At 29.6% G+C, this 17,845-nt stretch overlaps 2 protein-coding genes and 1 long non-coding RNA gene across 3 annotated transcripts; 2 read left to right on the top strand and 1 right to left on the bottom strand.

The window, feature by feature from the left end:
* Window positions 1-2,119: 2,119 nt before the first annotated feature.
* Window positions 2,120-4,314, top strand: LOC145314886 (uncharacterized). Its single transcript, XM_080154964.1, has 9 exons — window positions 2,120-2,181; window positions 2,596-2,685; window positions 2,874-2,943; window positions 3,159-3,284; window positions 3,364-3,433; window positions 3,746-3,861; window positions 4,037-4,088; window positions 4,156-4,191; window positions 4,268-4,314. Exons 1-9 carry the CDS (start codon window positions 2,120-2,122, stop codon window positions 4,312-4,314), a joined length of 669 nt encoding a protein of 222 aa, XP_080011090.1.
* Window positions 4,315-4,448: 134 nt separating this feature from the next.
* Window positions 4,449-6,680, top strand: LOC145315256 (uncharacterized). The gene is made up of 9 exons (XM_080155285.1): window positions 4,449-4,553; window positions 4,618-4,676; window positions 4,765-4,803; window positions 4,886-4,958; window positions 5,140-5,187; window positions 5,265-5,424; window positions 5,562-5,664; window positions 5,903-6,055; window positions 6,554-6,680. The coding sequence occupies exons 2-9, from the start codon at window positions 4,629-4,631 to the stop codon at window positions 6,632-6,634; spliced, it is 705 nt and encodes a 234-aa protein (XP_080011411.1). The 5' UTR covers window positions 4,449-4,553; window positions 4,618-4,628; the 3' UTR covers window positions 6,635-6,680.
* Window positions 6,681-12,991: 6,311 nt separating this feature from the next.
* On the bottom strand, window positions 12,992-13,590 carry LOC145315255 (uncharacterized). Its single transcript, XR_013877996.1, has 3 exons — window positions 13,520-13,590; window positions 13,353-13,441; window positions 12,992-13,038 (listed from the first exon to the last, which is right to left on the bottom strand). It is a non-coding gene; the product is annotated as an uncharacterized LOC145315255 (long non-coding RNA).
* Window positions 13,591-17,845: the final 4,255 nt, after the last annotated feature.

Below are 17,845 nucleotides of genomic sequence, written 5' to 3'. Positions count from 1 at the left end.
TAATAAAAAATCAACGGTGGAAACTTGTAACAAAAAGATGCATCTACATATTATATTTACAGTAAATTCGTCCCAAATGAATAATGAAGCTGCCTTTTGTAAAATTCGGATTTGCCTATTTTTTTGGTTCGCAGTTTAGTACTACATGTTACTCCATAGAACACTAAGTATTGCTCAATACAGTATTGGAATCTTCCTTGTATTGTAATAAGGTTTTTTTCCTATAACGTACGGATTGATACTATACATTAATGAGAAGAATATATAGTATTATTTGATGCTAAAAAAAAAATATTTTTAACAGTGCATGTATTTATATTCATTACCATAAGTAGCAATGGACATACTAACAAAGTGAATTCAAGAGCAATCTTAAATCTTAAATAAAATATCTAAAGAAAGAAAAAAATCACAAAACATTTCACATATGTTTTATGTATGTTTGAATATTTATATTTTTGTAGCATTACTGATAGAATAACAGGCCAAGTAAATTATATACTGGATGTTTATTGGTAAAGGAAATCTAAACGAAATATTTTATCCGTCTATCTTAAATAGCAGATGAGAAAATCACTTTTCTCCCTAAATCTTACTGAATGACGGACATTTCGAGTTACAGAGTAGCTTTTCTACTGAAACTACAAAATACTTACACTAAGAAAGCCAATACTATTAAACATAAAAATATGTAATTAATAGGAAATGGATAAATATTGATTCTTTCTTCTATTTAAGTATATTTAGTCTACTATTGGCTTTTTAACAGTCTAGTCACTATTTGCTGTTGGTTTAAGGGAGGGAGGGGACATTGCATTGGGCTGTTTATTACTCTAGTCCCCAAAGCTTACAACTTTGGAGACTTTTATTGAATTTTGATAGGTGTTCATTAAATTGAGTGTCAGAACGTTTTACCCACTAATTGCAATTACAATTTTCAGAAGGGTTATTTTTGTGTATTATCATTGGGGATGAACATCAATTTATCGGCCATTGTCTTATCCCTTTCGATCCCTGAGATGCAGTTTAGGGTGGGTCGATTTTGGACATTTTTTTTCTGAGGCCAAAGCGAGGATCTGCACTCAATTTATATAGATATAATACACCTCTGGATGATTTAAAATTTATCCTAAGTCTTAAAACCGCTGACGACCAGACATTCAATTGTATAGCTATTTGTAAATGGGAGTCAAAAATTTATTGAATCAGAACTATGGCTTCATGTTGCTCCCTGGAAATGCCTTGAGGACCTGAGTCAGGAACTTTTGTCCGTTTCAAAAAATCTCGTTCCTAGCCTGAGAAAATCTAAAAAACCTCTACAAATTGGACAATTCTCAATAAACCTTAAATTTTTTTTGTTTTTTTAGTGATTTCTAAGGCTAGGAACGAGATATTTTGAAACGGACAAAAGTTCCTGATTCAGCTCCTCAAGGCCTTTCCAGGGAGCACCATGAAGCCATAGTTCTGATTCAAAAATTATTTTGAATGTCGTCTTTGCATACTAATAAGTAATGAATTATATTTTTAAGTGGTCGTGTTCTAAAACTCAATTTTTTAAAATTCTTTTTCGGTCAGAAATGTTTTTAAGGTTAATTTTATATGTTGCATATCCCCGCTTTGTCTAATTCCGATATGAACCCACCCTAATGCAGTTCTTCTCATTATATATTTTCATTGCGAATCTACTCTACGCTGGTATTGTCCCGCAAACAAAGAAACGAAAAAATACAACTCTTCTTTTTTTCTCAATATATTTAAAAATCAGGGGTAGGATTTCAGTTTTCGACTAGGCACTTTGAGAGAATCAACCTTTGGGCTTATCCGTCTGTCTGTCATGTCTTTTAAAAGGGAAGCCTTTTTATAATTAGGGTCGGTCCGTACGTCCGTCCGTCCGAGATAGATAGCTTTTATTCGTTAATTTAGGCATGTTAGAATTGTCCTATCGATTTCAAACTTTGCCTGATGATTCCTGTAGTAGATAGGTACGATTTAGAAAGCGTAGAAACTCTATAATCATTACCAGAATGTCCGTACGTCCATTTTAAACATGTTGATTTTTTTATTGCACTTGAAGTCTCTGTGCAGTTTTCTAATTATATTAAATTTATTTAAGTTTAAAATGGGAGATACTCCTAAAGCGAAGAATAAAGAAAATGAAGATACATCATGTATTGTGAAAAGGTTTTTATGTTTTCTGCATTGATAGTTGACAGGAAGGGTACCCAAAGTTTTATAATTATACTTCTTACTTGCTGACATAATACTTTGGGTACTTTAATTGACACTTGATTGGCTGGCTTAAACTGACAGTGTTCAAATTTTCACCAATAATTTAAACTCTTGATGGGGTTACTTTGCTTATCATCATTGGTGATGTACATCAATTTATTGTCCAATGTCTCATCCAATAGCTAAATGCTGTCAAACATTATATTTATTGAATAGGTCATAAAACTAACTATTACAATTAGCTGTTCAATTCATTCTAAAAGATTATTAGCTTATATTACTCAGATACTTAGAAACAATATTTACCAAGCTACAAATATTTTTGTAAGCTGTGCAATAATTGATAATTGCAGCCTTGTTGTTTAGAGAGTACCTGGATTTTGCCAGCAATACAACTGCCCATGGTTTCCAATGGACACTCAGACCTGGGATTGGTTGTGAAATGAAAATCTTCAGGTAAATCATACAGGGTCACTATGCTTTGTAAAAGATTTCTCATTAATACAGGAATCTTAACAAAAATATTTGTAATAAATAGAAATTTTCTAACATACCTAACATTCTAAAATCACCAGGTATCTTATCGGCTCTGCAAATTATCATAGATTGGTGTTACACTGATTTTATTGTTGGATGAATTTTAGATGTGTATGGTTTGTAGTGTCCATAGCACTTGTTATTCTAGCAGTTGTACTATCTGCCAATTTCGTAAAGGTAGGAGTTAGATGTATATATATATTTAGAATTCTTTTAGCATATTTCTGTTTGTTGACTCTTGTCTCAACATTAGTTGTTGAAATTGGATGTTCTTGATGTCCGAGACTTTGATTGTCAGATGAACATTGCCTACTATCTGACAATCTATGCTGTTTTTTTTCTTTTTCTTCTCATTAGATATTATATAATAGTACTATGATCTACTTAAACAGAATGAAATAGAGAATCCTACAGTATCCACAGAGCTGAAAGTAATGGGAGGCCTAACTAATGGTGAAACTGGAATCAACGGACCTGACTTCATTGTTTGTGATCCCAATCCTTTCAATCCTCTCATGGTAAAATCTATTTTGTAGTTGGCGTTCTTCACCATATTATTTTTCTATGTGTTGAAATATGTAAAAATTGTTTTCTTAGGCTAAAGAACAAAACATATCACCCAAGTTACTCTCCTACATAGCAAACCTTCTATATGAGCCTTCTGAGAGTAAGTTCAATAAAAAAAATAATACTGATTACCAGGGAAAAGGGAATGCGATTCTGACAAACAATTCTAAGTGAAAATTTCCCCTCAACCCCCTTCCCTTTTTTCTCCACTTCTTACCCACTTCCCTTTTAGTTACACCAAAAAACAAGCTTTACTCCAACTTTGTTTCAACAATATATTTATTTTTTGGCATTTCTAATGGAATTAATTTGCTGAATAGCAGCCCCTGACTGATTACAATTATGACAGTACTTTAACTCAAACTACACAAAAATAAATCTTACGTCAATATTTAAAATATTTTCTTTAAAGTGACAACATTAGAAAATTTAAATGAAACTACAAAAGAGCTACAAAAAGAATACGAAGAAGTTTTGAGCAACAAATTCAACAACAACACTATTGACATGCTAGATAGTGTGACTACGGTGATGTTTGATTTTAGGATTAATTTCCCAATTTTTTTTCCAATTTTTCATATTTATTATCTAATGATACTCAAACTTTACCAAGCATACATTTTTGAATATGTGTTTTATTATAAATATGTATATTACAATATTATTATGGTTTGATTTAATATATAAGACTTGAGTATTTTAGAATTGTTCAAGTTGGGCCATAACTTGTATAGGGTCTGAATCTATTGTAACAGGTACATATAAACATTAAATCAAAAGAGAATTTAAATATTGATATTAAGAAACATTTTTCATATTTAGATAATAGTGATTCATGTTGTGATTACTTTAATAAAGGTTATAATTTAGCATGAGGAATTTTATTAAAGATATTGAATTGAATAAAGTTATAGTTTAAAAATTGTCTTTTTAGGAGAATATGTAACTGGATATAAGGAAATCAACATCTTCAAGCACTGATTTAAGCCTTAGTTTTAATTCATAATACATGGTGGCTAGTCATATATTTGAAGTTGATAATCAGAAAAAAAATTCTTTTCTAATGTCAATTGTTCATTTTTTAAAATTTTGATATTGATTGATTTAATAGTGTTACAGCACAGTAGACAAATTAGATCAAAGGGTTCACAATGGTGGAAAGAGAGAAGGATTTCTTCTATACATAGTAGCTACCAGATTTACCAATTACTTTGACAAAGGTGAAATTAAATAATATTAATTCTATGCTTATAATTTTGATTATCTATCAATTACCATTACTAGACATTGTTGGAATGGATGCTTACAGTTGGGATGGTTTTGCCATTGGTGTAGCAAACAAGGTTTAGATATTTAGATATTTTAAAAATATGTTAGAAACCATAAACAAAACTGTGAAAAATAATTAATGCATTTAAAATCAACTTTTAGGGTATCGGTACTTTGGCATCAGTAAGAGAAGGTTTAAAGGTAATGTGCAATAAATTCAATTCAAGTCAGTTGTCTAATAAATTATATATTTAAAGAGTTATTAATGTCTGGATTAATTTAGTACATGGATAAATATACCAAGAACACTCTGGCAGTAACCAAAGAAGTGATAAAGAAAGAGGACTTAAAACATGGTATTCCTTTATGATTTATCCATATTCTTAAGATAAAGAATTGAATTAAGAAAATAGGGCAATATATTACCTTGTATCCATTTTTATTCCAAATGATCCCTTTTCAAATTTATTGATTTTTCAATGATTTTAAATTGAATTGACAAGTTTAAAATAATATATTTGAAGAAATCTATTTTAGGATTGAAACCATTTAATTGCAACACCCCTGATGAGGATTTGGAATTAGGTAAGTATGAATTTTTAATTTAATTTATTCATTAAAATTCCAATATAAATGTAATCAACTAATATGGGATATTTAAGTATTTTCCAATGATTTCGGCTACAGCCAGAAAAGGTGCCGAAATGCTTATGAACAGCTAGCTATAAATGAAGCATTTCGATGTAACATTATTGAGATACCTAAAGCAAATGAAGATCTACCCTGGTGCTCACCCATTCAGGCTGCAGAAATTCATGAAAAGTCAGTCAGATTATTATAAATTTTTATTGAAATTTTTTGATGTAATTCTTCCATTCTTTATCACACCAATTTACACCATAGAAAGTTTTTCACTTAATATAAGAGGAAAATATATTTTTATTGCAAATTTTATTTAGCCTTGCCAGACTTGGTCCAGTCTTAGCAAACAAATCTGAATGTCACGTAGACTGTTCCAGCCAAATCTATTCAACAGAACTTACTTCTGCTCAGATGTCAGATGTAAGAAGTGTATCTAATTATTGGCAGGACTACTCTGCAACTTGGATATAACTGCAAATACGTATCTAAATTTATCTGTCTGTGTGTTAATGTTTGAAATGATAATATTATCTTTATGAATAAGCTTGTGAAAATCTTTCTTTCACCTCTGTACTAATTGTTTTTATAGCAATACATACACATAAAAATGCTGCATATATGTCTCTACTTTTTTTTCATTCACATTAAATAATTTTAGGAGTTGAGACAATATATTATCAATGATAAATCCAAAGAAATGAATGAAACTTGGAGTGGAGCGACAAACTTATTCAACATTAGCTACGGAATGATTGTTGTCAATGTTCATTGGAGGTCTGTTGATTATACTGAAATTGTTTACAGTTGCAAGGTACATTTTGATTAATTCTTTTAAGAACTGGTTAAATTTAGCTTTTTAGTCAAGATTCATTCTGGTCTAGGTATCAATTTCTAAAAAAAACACTCCTTTTACTCAACTCTATTTGCATCTAGCATAGCAAAGCTATAAAATAAGCTCTAATATGTAAATTATGTAAATTATTTGATCATAGTAAAATAAACAGTTCTATGTATTTATACATGTTTGCTGTGCTTATTAAACAAAAAAGTTTCTATTTGTTTTGCAATTTTCTTAAGTACATAATTATTATTTGCTTTCTGATAATTAAAGAAAATTATATTATTCCTTAAATTACACATTAATATACTGTTGAATAAAGATTTCATTTATTATAGAGTATTTTTTATTATACCATATTAATATTTTAGAAACAGCTACTTTTTCTTCATGTGTATCATTCTATCATTCATATTTGACAACATATCCATCAACAATATGTCAGTGATTGTCATAAGTTTATTGTTTCAGAATTTGAATGATATACTGTCTGCAGTTGGTGGAAATTTTGGATTCTATTTTGGTGGATCTATTGTGACATTTGCAGGTTAAGTAATTTTAAATTTGTTAAAAATTGGCTCTGATTATAAATCTATTTCATAATGGTAAACAAGTGATAGTTGCATATAAATTGTATCTCTATAATAATACTGCTTCCTGTAAACAAACTAATGGACTAAATTTCGTGGAAGTGTAACATTAAAACTTATTACGACAATTACTAATTTTAAGAATGTTGCTTAAATTATTTTGCAAATCATGACAATTTAGATATATTTCCATTATTAATTTTGCTTATATAGCATTTATGTTTTATGTTCTTGTTATGACTTAATACTCAATAATGCAAAAAAATCGTTATTTGCATAAGATAAAAGTTCAATTCATTTAAATATTTCAGGCTGCATTGAAAACATTTTTTTCTTCAATTTTTTTATGCACAAAGATTGTTGTATAATAAACAAGGATGACAACATCCATAGTAGTGAAGCTCAAAATTTATGAAGGGATATAGGGAAAAAAATTACAGTGAGCCTTAATGCGACATGTCGAGCCAAATATAGAGCTGTGTCGTAAAATAAGCATTAAACTTGATAAAATAGGAAAATCATGAAACCTTTAAAAGCATGAAAATTTTTTAATCTAGGAATCGATCTAGCACTGCAATTAATAGACAAATCTCAATGAAACTTTTTAGAAAAATGTAGAATATAAGCATATTTAATTCCTGATAATTTCAGCCATCAATCCTAAATAGGAATAGAGAAAATAAGGAAAACCTAAAGATCGATCTAGCACCCCAAGCAATATTAATAAAACTTGGTGAAAATATGTAGAATATAAAATTAATTGATCTCTAAAAATTTCAGCCCTCTACCTTGAAAAGGAGTTGAGAAAATCATGAAAACGATAAAATCTAGGAATCGATCTAGCACCCCAAATACTAGACAGACGGACAAAACAATGTATACATACATATGGGCATATATAATGGGAATCTTCACTAAAAAATTCAGCTGTCTATCTTGAATAGGAGCCGAAAAAATCATGTTTCCCCCATAGCGTTAGGAACGGACTGACGGACGGACGGACAGATAAAGTGAATTATAGAGTGGCTTCGCTACTAAAAATAGTGTTGTAGATTAGAAAAAAATATTGACAAAAAATAAAAATATTACTCTACTGTTTAGACAAAGAGTTATTAGAGAATGCATTATAAATATAGTCAAAGACTGTATTGAGAGTAGACAGCATGCTTAAGGACACACACTAGTTAATAAGAAGCTATGCTGCTAAAATAAGTTTTATAATGCATCAGGAATTTTTTGCAATTAAAGATTTAAATATAGTGTTTATTCAGTTTTAACAAGGATTACACAAAAACAAAGCTCAACAAATAATACAATTGGACAAACAAACATTACATTTAAAAAATTTAAATAAATTTTCAATGTTACATTAAAAATGATTCAAGTATAGCAAAATTCATGAATTATTGTCAAAAAAAGTATTTCACTTCTTAACTATAAAAATCATCGCTTTCTGTTAAAATTTATTGTTTTATTTTAGAAATACTGATATTCATGGTTATCTTGATGGCACAGTTGATGAAGTTGATCTACAGAAATATTTTTGAATCTGATGATGACTTCTAATAAATTTGAAAAAAATTAAGTTTTGTTTATTTTCAACCTATAATATATTACAATTTTTATTGATTTTATGAGATCTCTTTTTTATATGCTATTCTACATAATTTAAGTATATATGATTGAAATAACAAACAGTCATATTAAAAAAAATTATTCAATACTCATTAGGTAAAGAGTTTAATTTACACAAAATGAATAAAAGAGATTCTCCAATATGTTTATACATTTAAAATAATACTTTGAATACAAATGAGATAAATACAAAAGATATACAACAAATAAAAAGCTTAGAACATGGGTGTGCAGTAGGGGAGTATTGAAGGATGTTAACAACTGGAAGATTATTATTTAGTGATGGGTGTTGCTCTCCCCTAGGATTCATATCTTCAATGTCCAAACTATCCTGGCAAATTTCTGTGCACTGTTCATGTTCAGATTCTTCTTCAAACATTTTCTAGAAATATAAATACTTTACATCAGGCCTTGTAGCTATTTCAACTCATTTTTATTTTGTTGATGTGAATATTTTTTACTTATGAAGGGTGGAGGTTAAACCACCACCTCCCAAACAGGGGCGTCCAAGCTTTTTTTTTGGGGGGGGGTAATTCGTGTTTGGGGGGGGTAAAATGGCGCGCGAAGCGCGCTGAAATTTTTTTTTACCCCATCCCAAAATTTTTACCCCGGGGGTAAAATTTGATTGGGGGGGGTAATTACCCCCCCTAAAGTCTGTTGGGGGGGGGGGTAAATACTCCCCCCAAATCTGTTGGGGGGGGGTAATTACCCCCCCGAAACTAATTTACCCCGGGGGTAAAATTTTTGGGGGGGGTAATTTAATTATGTAAAAAAAGCACCTACCTAATCTATTAAGTTAATAAGTACTATCTTATAACATAAAGTAGTAAGTAAGGTTTATTTGACTATAGCTTCAGATTTCATTACTTATAATACTGAGTTCTCCTTTTTAGGAAAGCTTCACATAGATCCCATGATGGTTCCAACTATTATAGGTCAATCCTTTGAGTGGTTTTAGGCTATTTTTCTCCTCCCTTTTTACCCTTTAGAAAACACGAGTTCTTAGATGCTAAGGGCGCCACTACTATTCAAATATATACATAGTAGTATCTCATTCTTTAGAACATAAAAATACAATAATTAACTCACTAACCAATGAACCAATATGATTTTACTTTAAAGTGAAGCGTCTTATAGGTCCTGGTAAGTTTTATAACTAGTTTTGAGACACCCTGGCATCCTCCCAAAAGAAATCGCCTATAGAAATTCTTTTTCATTATTTAATGAAATATTTAATTTAGTTAGGTATCTATTTTATGGAATCTTCAGTGATTTACAATTACATCATAGATCCCCGGGATGGTTTTAGCCCTTATAAAGGCCCAAGCAAATAAAACATGATCAAACTATTAAATTTTTTGTTATCATGGTTAAGAACTGTTTTAACTGGTTGGACAGTAAAATTTTTTTTTTAAGAACATTCAATTTGGGGGGGGTAAATACCCCCCCCAAAAATTTTTTTAAAGAACATTTATTTTTTTTGGGGGGGGGGGTAATTACCCCCCCCAAAATGGTTTGGGGGGGGTAAATACCCCCCCCAAAATCGTTGGGGGTGCCTACGGCACCCCCAAGGTAGGGGTAATTTTTTTTTGGGGGGGGTATTGTTCACAAAATTTTGGGGGTGCCTACGGCACCCCCAAAATCGTTTGGGGGTGCCAAATGGCCCATTACCCCCCCCCCTTGGACGCCTATGCTCCCAAACATCACTAGCCTTAGTAGTACAAAACCTCCCAACTAATTATAAGAATCTTCTTTACTTTTAAAGGAGGGCTATATTGGTTCAGAAGATCCTACAACCAGACAGAAAAATTAATGAATTAATGAACAAAATTATGAACCCTTTCTGTAGATTAATATTTGGGAACCAATCAAACACATTCCCAAAAATTATCCACAGTTTTTGAGCCAATGTATAAGATGATGTTGTAAAACTTGGGTAGAGTGTAATTTACAGTCCCATGTCCTCTCCCTGGATTAAAATACAGTGATATCTATTGTGTTACCACTTATTTATACCTGGTTCATTGGTTCAAACAACTCAGTGTATGAAATATCAGTAGATGGGTGGAAATTCTTACACTTTTTAGTCTCAACCTAAAAAAAGTAATTATGAATTAATATAAATTTCAATAGATAAAATTATTCTAACTTTGAACCAAACAGTATTTAAAATGTATAAGTTACTACTATATGATTATATGTTTTTCTATGTGAGAAGTTATTGATTTTATCTGGTAACAGTCAAACTCTTTGAGAAATTAAGCAGAAATTTAGTAAGATAACTTTTTTGATGATTATACTGATCTAACACAAATAATAAATGCTGGCATAACAACAGATCAATACTGCAGAATAGCTATAGTACAAACAATGGTACAAACAATGGAATTTGGCATAACTACTCTACAAAGAGGGATACCTACATCTTTGTAATCAAAAGTTTGCCAATGCAAGTTATCTTCCGCTCTGTAAGAGTAACACTGAAATATATTAAATTAAATGTTGTAATTACAGACAAACCAAAAAATGTCTGTATCTGTCTTTTTTCCGAATGAAACCATTTTGTGAAGCTGGAAGAATAAATACAAGCAAGTATCGAACCCATATCTTATCCATTACTGTGGTATAATTTGAATCGTTATAAAACTTAATCATCACAGGAATCCCCATTATAAGTTTTTATTATTTATAATGGTTATACAATCAATCCAGTTATAGGTAGAGTTTAAAAATCAACATGGTTATGCTCAGAAAGACGATTCTAAAGAAAACAACTGTTGTCTGGGAAAGCAATTCTTTAAAAGTTTAATAGCTTAGCATATTAAAAACCCAACAATATTGGTCTTTCTTTTCTGTATAAAAATTCTTAATTATAAAATATTTATTTTTTATAAAAATAATTACATAATATCCAAATAAAACTTGAAGGGCAAAATGTACTTGTAATGTTTTTGTTTTTTTCAAATGTATAGTATTATTGGATTTTTATTCATTCATAATTTCTAAGAATATTAAGTTTCTGCTTTCTTATTTTTATTACTTGGTTAGAAAAAGTTTTTTTTTAGGGGGGGGGGAGTGTAATTTTTTTTAGGGGCGATTTCTCTTTAGAAGGTGGTGTCACTCTCCCCCAAAATAGTTATCAACCTTCTTAGGTCCCGTTAGAAGCTACATTGTAAAGGAGAACCATATAAGTTCAGCACTTAGTAAGATCCTTTGGTACTGACACATAGAGATCCTGTTACTTTTATATAAAGATTGTCTTTGTCAATACCTGTAAAGTTTTACAAAAATCATCTGATTCATTCACTAGCTGATGACACTGGTAGCTAAAAAACAAAGCTTTTAAATTTTGTGTTTTAATTCAGAAAAATAAGGATAGGTCACCAAACCTATCTATTTCATAAAAGTTTTTGTTGTTGAAAATTTTAATTTTAATTTCATCATAGAGAAAAAGCTTAGGATCTTATCTGGGAGAGATTATTAGATAAAATGCAAGATAGATAACTAGATAGGTAACTAAAAGGTGGAAGATATGAGAAAAAAATGAATAGGAGAATATTACATTTGTGAAAACAAAAAGACAAAAAAATGTCGTTTAAAAACCTTCAGATTATGAATGACCTTATTATCCAACTATATTAAGATTATCAATTATAAGAGAAATTAAATTTACTATTCTTGGTCCATCCAGGTAAATTGTCCTTTTCTGGCTACAAATTCCATATAAGGAGGATCATCCCTTCTACTATGTATACTTGTCTAAAAATATAGTTTAGATTTTAGTATTTTTTGTTAATTACAATGTTAATTGCACAATTTTGTATATCATTTGTACAATGTTTTATGTACAATAATTGTAATTATTCTGATATAAAATGTTTTGGTAGCTGTTTTTAAAGATGGATGTTGATTGTTTGATCTTTTTTCATTTTATTCAAGTTTGTTAACATACCTTGTCATAGATTTTGATCTTGATTTCACCATGAAGAACCTAAAATATTTAATTAGATATTCATTTTTAAAAACTTGTATGCTTGATTTTTATTTAAAATATTTATTAAAAATCAATATCAGTTTGAAAAAAGGAACCTTCAAATTCTAATCATAAAATACTTAATTTTTAGCCATAACTTCTTTCTTTTAATGATAGTTGGTTGTCAAGTATCAATTACCTACCTTAACAATAGCAGAGGCATCTGCATGAGCATGCACTAGACTGTAGCCACCTAAATAAAACAGTTTTTTAAAATTCACCAACCATGCAAGGTATTTTAATTCTTTATAATAAAAGTTTTATTATCTTTAAGGTTGATTTCTTTGCAAAACAATTCATTCTTTTGCAAACAAAGAAAATTATAAAAGTTTTACAATGCTTATTTTGATGAAGTAACAAAATATTTGAAACTAGCGGCTACGCCCCTAGCAGCATCTAGGGGCTCTTAAGGTAGGAGGGTGAAAGGTCGACCTTATCCCATTTTATATTTGAGTTTCAAAAGAGAGAAAAAAAAATATTTTTTTTTGGGGGGGGGAGGGGGATGAAGACACCCTCCCCCCAAAAAATAGTTTAAAACCTTCCCAGGACCTATAAGAAGCTTCACTATAAAGGAGAATAATATTGTGGTTCCGTGGTTAGCGAGCCCTTCGGTACAGACAAAAAACGCTTACTACTTTATATAATAGGATTACCTTTTGGCCAAATTTCTAGGACATATCCAATACCAGGAGAACATTCTAAAATCAAAGTAAGTTACAAGATGATAATCATAATAAATTTATAAGTATAGATGTATAAACCAGACAACTGTGGTGAAGAAATGTTTCGTCTAATAGCAAATTGCTACATGCTTTTTTATCGACTTGGCAGTTTTAATATTTCCAACGCTATTGGCTGATATCTAAAGACCTAATTGAAATTTGTCTCAGGGTCCACAGGGTGGGGACATACAGTTATTTAACCCCATCCTCCTCTATTCTTTAATTTAATATAATCATAGAAAAGTTAAAATAATAGATATGTTTTTATAATATAAATGAATATCACATACCTTTTTCTGTACCCAAAGTAACTCTAATATATTTCTTGCCAGTAGCCAAAATTTCAGCAAGATCTGACTTGGGATTTTCTAAGCATTTTCTAAAAAATAAAAAAAATATTTAAAATATTTTGTATAACCTCATCTATAATTTAAGAATGAAATAAAAAAACACATACCCTATGTATTCTATTTGTTGTGGAGATAAAGTTTTAGTTGGACCTCTTATGTTTTCATAGATTTTCTAAATATGGTAAATTTAATAATTATTAAATCCATATATTAGCTTTTAATTATTTTTTGAATGCTCAGACCAATTTTCTAAAGATTTTTTTTGTATTTACGAACAAAAAAATATTTACATTTTAATTAAAAGTAGATATAACCATTAAAAAATTTAGATATTTTTATTTCATCTATGGTGTAGATTTTGTTTAAGGTTTTATAAATTTTAGTACCTTAATTTCCAAGGATAGATTGGCACCTAACATAAAATCTTCCTAGAAAAACAAACTGCTGTAAATTAAAAAAAAAATTTAATAAATAAAAATTTACACAACTAGTCAAAAAGATTAAAAATCTACTGACACTCAAAGTTAAAATAATTCTTACTTTATTAATATCATCTAAATTTGAGTCTTCAGCATCCTATAATTGAAAAAAAATAGTTTGATATGGAGTATTTTGCAAATAAAAAAATATTTTTAAAGTTTTGATTTTGTTTTGAATAATACCTTTATGATGGGAGAAGGTGTCTTTTCTCTGACACAAAACTTTTTTTACTGCAAAAATTCTTTCATACACAGAAATGAAATATTTTCTTAAAATATAAAAAAAGTTAATAAAATGTATTTTTAAAATTCTTTTCAAGATTATACAAGGATATTTAAATGTAAAACTAAAATTATCAATAGTTATTTCTCACATCGTATTATAAACAGCATTCCGCGGATATCGAATGTACAATTATAAGATTAAAACCAGTTTTTTTTAGCTCCGAGGTGCCGAAGGCATGGGCTAAACAAACTGGTTTTAATCTTATTATTGTACATTTTTATATTCATAGAAAGCTGGATATAATACATACAAGAATTTAATAAATACTAGAAATTTAAATTTTTACCTTCTTTTCTTAACCTATTCTTTTTATGAGTGTACAAACAAATTCTGAATAAATTTATCTATATTTAAAAAGTCATTCATTAGATAATGATAAATTATAAAATCAAAATTGAAATCAAGGTAGCTTCTAAGTTACAGTCTTACTATTCTATAATATAACTGTATATGAATTTAATATTATTTTAGGAATTTATATAGATGAGTATTCCTGGTCATTTTGCCATTGAGGAATAATTCTTCAATCTTAATGTAAGAATTAAATAAATATTTAGAGTAATATTAAGTTTACAAATTAAGTTGAATTATAGTAAATCACTAAATCTATATGGATGTTTGATTTAAATTAATATAATTTAGGCTTTACTTAAAATTTTACAATTTGAAAAAAAATGTTTTAATGGCGGTAGTGATTTTGTGATTATGATAATTCCATTACAAACTTTAAAAAAATAGACAGACATTCTGATACTTTAGCTCATAGATTATGATTTTTTTCTTAGATAAATTTAAAGCATATTACCATTTTATTTTCCTCCAGGAAATTATTTCTGCTCTCAACTACTATATCACCCTTTCCAATAGAAGTACTCTTCTTATCTCTGAATACAGTAAAGAATAGATGAATCTGTATAAAAATTTTGTTAGATTTTAAGATTTAAATTTTCCTTGTAATATGTTGAAAACGTAATATAAAAATTTATACCTATAATATCATTGATTGGATTCAGGCCAAAGAAGTTATCACTTTAGATACTTAAATCCAGTAAGTCATATAATGACCCCAACTAGCGGTATTTTAAAATATTTCTTGGCATTTCTCTTCTAGAGGCGATTTCTTTTGGGAGGATTATAGAAACCTTCCTCAAAATAGTTTTAAAAATTCTCAGGACCTATGAGAAGTTACATTGTAAAAGATAACATTTTGTACAGACAGAAAATATTTCTTGGCATTTCTCTTCTAGAGGCGATTTCTTTTGGGAGGATTATAGAAACCTTCCTCAAAATAGTTTTAAAAATTCTCAGGACCTATGAGAAGTTACATTGTAAAAGATAACATTTTGTACAGACAGACAGACACACCACAACAGACCATGTTACTTTTATTGAAGGATTAATATTTCGAACCTGTCCAGGCTAATCCAATAATCTTGAAATCTGCCAACATCTAATCCATTATTTACTAATTTAACCTATTTGAAAATAGTTTTCTAGAGCCATAAATTATTTTCTTTACAAAAATATTTACAAATTGTCAAAAGTTCTCTATTACCTTTTTGGTCTTCTTTGATAATGATATTGATAGTGAGCTAGATCCGCGTGGAGTTATTTTGAAAGATAAATATTCAGGCCTCTTAAAGCACTTTCCGCAATGTCTATAAGAAAAAATACTCATAAGCAAATAGTACAAAATGTATTTTTTTTAATGTCAATATATACCTGCAGTGAGTGTCACAAATCTTCCTGTACTTAGTTTTCCTGTAAAAAAATTAGAGTTGATAACAAGGATGACAACATGAATAAAAGCCAATCTTTAGAATCAGTAGTAAGGACGAAGCTAGAAAAAGTCCCGCCACAGATTATGATGTCATACGATAGAATATACAATGAGAGGCCAGCATAAATTACACCATTGGTGTATACTGGCCTTTCATTGGCTATTCTATCATATGACGTCATAATATGTGGAGGGACTAGCTTTAGTACGGACAAACGATATATAATTCATGTAGAGTCAGAACTTAATAAGCAGAAAATTAATTCTTAAGTCTAAACAAAATTGCACAAAAATTTGTTTTAAAGTTGTGTAAACAAAGGATACTGTAAAAGGACATACTTCATTTTTTCGATTAGATTATAGAGATTTAAATGTATTATTTTTGGCTGTACAATGTACAGTGTACATATATAAAAAGATCAACAATAATAAATTAATTAAAGTGTTCATCCTGCTTCGCTTATAATATTGTACATTGTTGTCCTAGGAATAATTATTCCAAAATTATTGATGAATATTTTATACCTGTAAGTTGGGCAATCCTTTTCTTCAAATTCAAACCTTATCTGAATTGACTTTGAAAAAGTCCCCTATAAATATTGGGATTAAATGATACATAGCTTTAGTCGCGTGTAGAGGGTTTTGCAAGGGGGGTGGGGGTGCACAAAGCAACTCGAGAATATTGACACCCTCCTTATAACAAAATCGAAGAGGTTTTAGGTGGGAGGGTGTTACAGACAATAGGGGTAGATACACACCCCCGGAACCATAGGTGTCCTGTCCACCCACTCACTCAAAAGTAAAATAAGTGTCACTGAATTGGTAAATTGACACGCAAAGCGTGCAATTTTTATTTTAACACTCAACTTAAATTTAACAGGGAGTTAATTTTATACCTTTACACCCCCCTTAGCTGTATTACCTGGTTGTGTAGACCCTTATTAAGAGTAGTGTAGACTCTTGTTAATGGTGGTGTAGACTCTTGTCAAGAGAAGTGTAGTGGGCTGGACACCTAGGGGAAGCTTCGAGCCCCCTTTAATTTTGCAAGGGAGTAGATACACCCCCCATACACCCTTCTGCACGCCTTTGTTCGGTTTTTATGTTTAATGTTAGATAAATCATAACCATATATTAAAATTAAAAATTAAAGCCAGTTTTGTAAGCCCCGAGAGGCCAAAGTCCCAGGCTAACAAAACTGCTATTAATTTTATGATTTTTAATTTAATATTTGCACAAATTGTCTGTAATACGATGCAACACATTTTTTCATTATGGTTCTAATTCTAAATTTTTGAAGCAATACTGGAAAGTTAATGTCTTTAGTTTTACGCCAGCTTGATTAAATGTTGTTTTTCATCATATTTTTCCCAAAACAAATTTCTACCTGAACCAACCATGTTCCTTTCTGGCAAGGTGGTGCATCAACACTGGATACAAGCTCATAGTTACCTTTTCAAATATCATCATTTTCAATAAGAAAATATTAATTAACCATGATTAGTTTATGATGACAAAATTATTCTATGATTTCCAATAAGTTTTTCAAAATCCATATAAATAAAGAAAAGTTCTTTTAATTAAATTAAGAAAATAATTCAAAACAAGGATGACAACATGCATAAAAGTGTCAAAAATAATAAACTGAATAATTGTAAGACTTCATTTTATTTAGGTATGCTTGGCATATAACATTGTACTTGATTGTCCTGGGAATCAGTATTCCAAAAATCAGCGGTTTATGATAATTATTTAACATGATAAGAAATTTTTGTTTAATAAAGTTAGAAATCAACAGTTCTAAATGAATATGAATAAAAACAATTAATAATGAAACAAAAAATTAAGATTAACCTTCGTTTTCTTCACCATCAAACCAACTTCCAATTCT

This window comes from Acartia tonsa, chromosome 3, assembly GCF_053477335.1.
Source record: "Acartia tonsa isolate MP-2025a chromosome 3, ASM5347733v1, whole genome shotgun sequence".
Taxonomy (NCBI): domain Eukaryota; kingdom Metazoa; phylum Arthropoda; class Copepoda; order Calanoida; family Acartiidae; genus Acartia; species Acartia tonsa.
Note: the sequence above shows the minus strand (reverse complement) of the source record. Positions and strands in the feature narration are given on the sequence as shown.

What these genes read in the sequence shown, in the direction of transcription:
- LOC145315256 (XM_080155285.1), top strand. Translation starts at nt 4,629, where the DNA reads ATGGATGCTTACAGTTGGGATGGTTTTGCCATTGGTGTAGCAAACAAG. An exon ending in CAGTAAGAGAAGGTTTAAAG is followed by an intron (nt 4,804 to 4,885) that starts GTAATGTGCAAT and finishes GGATTAATTTAG; the next exon opens with TACATGGATAAATATACCAA. An exon ending in AAATTGTTTACAGTTGCAAG is followed by an intron (nt 6,056 to 6,553) that starts GTACATTTTGAT and finishes TTATTGTTTCAG; the next exon opens with AATTTGAATGATATACTGTC.
- LOC145314886 (XM_080154964.1), top strand. Translation starts at nt 2,120, where the DNA reads ATGGGAGATACTCCTAAAGCGAAGAATAAAGAAAATGAAGATACATCA. An exon ending in TATCTGCCAATTTCGTAAAG is followed by an intron (nt 2,944 to 3,158) that starts GTAGGAGTTAGA and finishes CTACTTAAACAG; the next exon opens with AATGAAATAGAGAATCCTAC. An exon ending in TTGTGATTACTTTAATAAAG is followed by an intron (nt 4,192 to 4,267) that starts GTTATAATTTAG and finishes TTGTCTTTTTAG; the next exon opens with GAGAATATGTAACTGGATAT.